Source organism: Cebus imitator, unplaced genomic scaffold (assembly GCF_001604975.1).
Source record: "Cebus imitator isolate Cc_AM_T3 unplaced genomic scaffold, Cebus_imitator-1.0 Scaffold66, whole genome shotgun sequence".
Taxonomy (NCBI): Eukaryota; Metazoa; Chordata; class Mammalia; order Primates; family Cebidae; genus Cebus; species Cebus imitator.
Genome location: NW_016107381.1, coordinates 6,336,385 through 6,340,415, shown reverse-complemented (window position 1 = coordinate 6,340,415; position 4,031 = coordinate 6,336,385). Strand labels below are relative to the sequence as shown.

The following is a 4,031-nucleotide window of genomic DNA, read 5'->3' as shown; positions in this document are numbered from 1 at the left end:
ACTTACCTGCTGTGCCATATGCGTTATGCTTCGGACACCATTCTTTATATTTTCTGTAACACCTTCAAAGCCTTCAAAATTCTCCACACAGTCTGGCCAAACATTTTCCCCACAGTTTTTTAAATTTAAATTTTAATTATTTTTTTTGAGACAGAATCTTGCTCTGCCGTCCAGGCTGGAGTGCAATGGTGCCATCTCCACTCACTGAAACCTCTGCCTCCCGGGTTCAAGCGATTCTCCTGCCTCAGCCTTCTGGGTAGCTGGGATGGCAGGTGCCCGCCACCACACCTGGCTAATTTTTTGTATTTTTAGTAGAGATGGGGTTTCACTATGTTGGCCAGGCTGGTCTCGAACCCCTGACCTTGTGATCTGCCCGCTTCAGCCTCCCAAAATGCTGGGATTACAGGCGTGAGCCACCACGCCTGCCCAACAGTTACTGATAGTAGCCTGCTCAGTGCAGTCTCAGGCTGTGCCAACATAATCAATCATGTTGCATATAGTGACGGACTTCCAATAGTCCAGCATGGTGGTTTCCTTCTTGGCCCTGAAAGCCTCACAGGCCGTCGTGTAAAGCGCCCTTGTGTAGTGTGCCTTGAACGCTTTTTTTTTTTTTTTTTTTTTTTTTTTTTTTGGTTGGTGGTGGTTTTTTTTTTTTTTTTGAGACAGAGTCTTGCTCTGTTGCCCAGGCTGGACTGCAGTGGCACGATCTCGGCTCACTGCAACTTCCGCCTCCCAAGTGCCTTGAATGTTTTTATTATGCCCTGATCGAGGGGCTGGGTAAGAGATTTTGTGTTTGGGGACATAAAAATAACTTCTCTGTTGGAGTGTGCATTTTCGAGTTCTTCATAGCAATGGACTGGAACAATATCTAAAATTAATAAAACCTTGAAGGCAAGGTTTCTGCCCTGGATAGAGAGTTCAGCTTCTGGGATGAAGCAGTTGTGGAACCAAATGGACAACGTCCACAGTTTTTTGTTCCACCTCCAATGAACTGGCAGATGGTTCACATATTTCCCATTAAGTGCTTGTGGATTTTGGGCTCTGTACACCACTGGGGTTTGCACTTAAAGTTGCCCTTGGCATTGGCGCACACTAACAAGGTTGCATGATCCTGGTATGATTTAAAGCCAGGGACTTTGGAGGCCGTTTCCATTATGTAGGTTCGTTTGCCAACATCCTTGTAAAATAAGCCAGTCTCATCCGTATTGAAAACCTGCTCTTCCACATAACGCTTTCCTGTATAACACTTAGCAAGTATTTAAAAAATTCTTCCGCAGCCCCTTGATCTGCAGAACTCGCCTCACATGCAAGTTTAACATTTTTCACCCCTTTTCGCCTTTTGAAACCCACGAGCCAGCCAGCACTCGACGAGAAGGGCTTGACATTTCTCTGACCCAGGGTAACGTGACCATAGATTTTTTGATATTTTTGGCTTCACAACAATGCTGTCCACTATGATTTTTTTTTTTTTTTAATCAGTCGACATCTCATGAATCCACAAATTCGGTCGCTTTTCCATCTTTTCCATAGCTTCATCAAGCACTATGGAGGTCACTTTAGCACTTTCCAGAGCGGCCTCACGAACAGATTGGTGAATTTCCTTTTCCTCTTTCTTAATGTCCCGGATTGTCGACTCGTTAACACTGAGCTCACCGCCAGCAGCACTGTAACTCATGCATGATAGGAGCTTATCCAGCACGCTGGCTTTCTTCATAAGGCATATCACGGTCTTCTTGCCTTAGGAACGCTGGGCAGAGCTTCAGCACTATGCTTGCGGGCCATTTTAAACAGCAAAACTACCCACAAAAAGCAGAGAAATGCAAAAAAAAAAAAAAAGTGTCAGTAAACAGACTGCGGAAAGGACTCTGTTAACAGCACTGGAGCTGCAACGAGAAGGCTGTGCCTCTGGCGAGTTCAAACGTCTGCTGGGAACCTGCACCTCCGCCCACTCCAAATTTCCACCCTCTGCGCATGCCCGGGAAGAACCCCAAAAAGTATTGTGATGATTGATTTTGGGGTTACCAATACATTTTAGCGAGTAAGTAAGTTTGTATATGACAATAACTCATGATTAATGAAGGTCGCCTGTATTTCCACAGATACGTAATTTTATTTAAGCAGATTTATTAAATAAAGGTGGTAAGGCAGCGCCGAAGACTACAAGTTCCAGCATGCACCGCATCCGGGCAAGTACCGGCTCCCCGCGAGGGCCTCAGGGGCGCCCGCCCAGAGGCATCGGCCGGAAGTGTCGTAGGGCGACCACGTGGCACTCTGTGCGCATGTGCAAAGCGCTGTCGGGGCCGCCCTACCTGCTACCGCTGCCGCCGCCGCCCGGGCTGTATGGTCTCACCCTAGAGCTTTGCCGTTGGAGGCAGCTGCTGCGGTCCCGCGAGTTTGACCAGCGTTGAGCTGCAGCGACATGGAGGAATTCGACTCCGAAGACTTCTCCACGTCGGAGGAGGACGAGGATTACGTGCCGTCAGGTGAGCGATTCCGCCTGAGGCGACAGGCGGATTGCCCCGCCCCACGCCTCACGTGAGGCGTGTTCGGCTCCCGCGGGGGTCGTGCCAGTGGCCCGGGTGGTCCGGGGGTCGCCCGTTCTCGAGCGTGTGCTCCCTCGGGCCCCTCATTCTCCGCCGTCCCGGCCCGAGGCGTGTGCGCGTGGCGGTTCCGTGCCGCCCTCTCCCTGGGCCAGCTCCGGCCGCCGCCCCCTCTTGCAGCGCGGGAAGCAACACGAGAGCGGTTCCGTCCCTGGGGACGCTCGTCGGTCGGCCCCGAACGATACAGCTGCTTTAGAAATCGGGGAGGCAGTCCGAGCGTTGGAGGCTTTCTTCAGCCCTAGCCTGAGAGAGCTCCTGGCCACCACCCTGTCCAAGATAGCGCTGCCCGCTTTCCGCCTGGTTGGTAGAAATTTCTGATAGAAAGTTCCCCCCGTGATGCCTTTTGTCTCTCTGCGACTTCCACCCGTCTTCTCCTCTCAGAACTTTCTTTCCATAGGGATCTCAACCCGAATGGGACGAAAATGAATCTTGCTGAAGAGACCTACCTCTTCCCCCTTCTTGGTCTTCCCCAGGCATACCCATCTCCTTGAAAGTATCTTCATCCATACAAATCCTCATTTGAAAGACAAACGCAAAAACCCAACCCAGGAAGCCTCCCTACTCTTGTTGTTTTATTTCGTTCTGTTCTGGTGTTTTGTTGTTTTGTTGTTGTTTGAGACAGAGTTTCACTCTTGTTGCCCAGGCTGGAGTGCACTGGCGTGATCTAGGCTCACTGTAACCTCCACACCCGGGTGCAAGCGATTCTCCTGCCTCAGCCTCCCGAGTAGCTGGGATTACAGACACGTGCCACCACGCCCGGCTAATTTTGTATTTTTTAGTAGAGATGGGGTTTCTCCGTGTTGATCAAGCTGGTCTCAAACTCTCGACCTCAGGAGATCCGCCTGTCTTGGCCTTCCAGAGTGCTGGGATTACAGGCGTGAGCCATTGTGCCTGGCCTGTTCCCATTTTCTAATATATCACCATGATATATCTTGGTATGAATATTTTCAGCCATTTTGCTGAGCCTTCTGGGAACATTTTTTCCTAGAATTTTTTTTTTCCTTTTTCTTTTCTTTCTTCTCTTCCCTCTTCTCCTTTTCTTTCTTTCTTTCCTTCCTTTTCTTTCTCTCTCTTTCTCCGTCTCCCCCTTCTTTCTCTGTCTCTCTAAATAAATAGAGACAGGGTCTTGCCATGTTGCCCAGGTTATTCTTGAGCTCTGCGGCTCAGCTCAGGTGATTCCGCCTACCTTAGATACAGGTGTGAGCCACTGCACCCCACCTAGAAAATGTTTTGGCAGTTTCCTTTCTCCATTTTTTGTAATCTTCATTTTTCATATGTCGAATTTAATGTTAGACTTTCTGGGCTGGTCCTCTAATTTTAAATCTTTTTTGTCTATCCCTTTGGCTTTCTACTTCATGGGAAATTTCTTTTTTTTTTTTTTTTTTTTTTTTTTTTTTTTTTTTTTTTTTTTTTTTTTTTTTTTTTTTTTTT

General features: G+C 48.4%; 1 protein-coding gene across 1 annotated transcript in view; it reads left to right on the top strand.

Annotated features, from left to right (window-relative positions):
- The first annotated feature begins 2,242 nt into the window (after positions 1-2,242).
- CFDP1 (craniofacial development protein 1) overlaps positions 2,243-4,031 on the top strand; it is a 136,598-nt gene continuing 134,809 nt past the window's right edge. Inside the window, exon 1 of the mRNA XM_017530578.1 lies at positions 2,243-2,483. Within this exon, the coding sequence (XP_017386067.1) occupies positions 2,420-2,483 (64 nt within the window). The 5' untranslated portion in view covers positions 2,243-2,419. The remainder of the gene's footprint in view (positions 2,484-4,031) is intronic.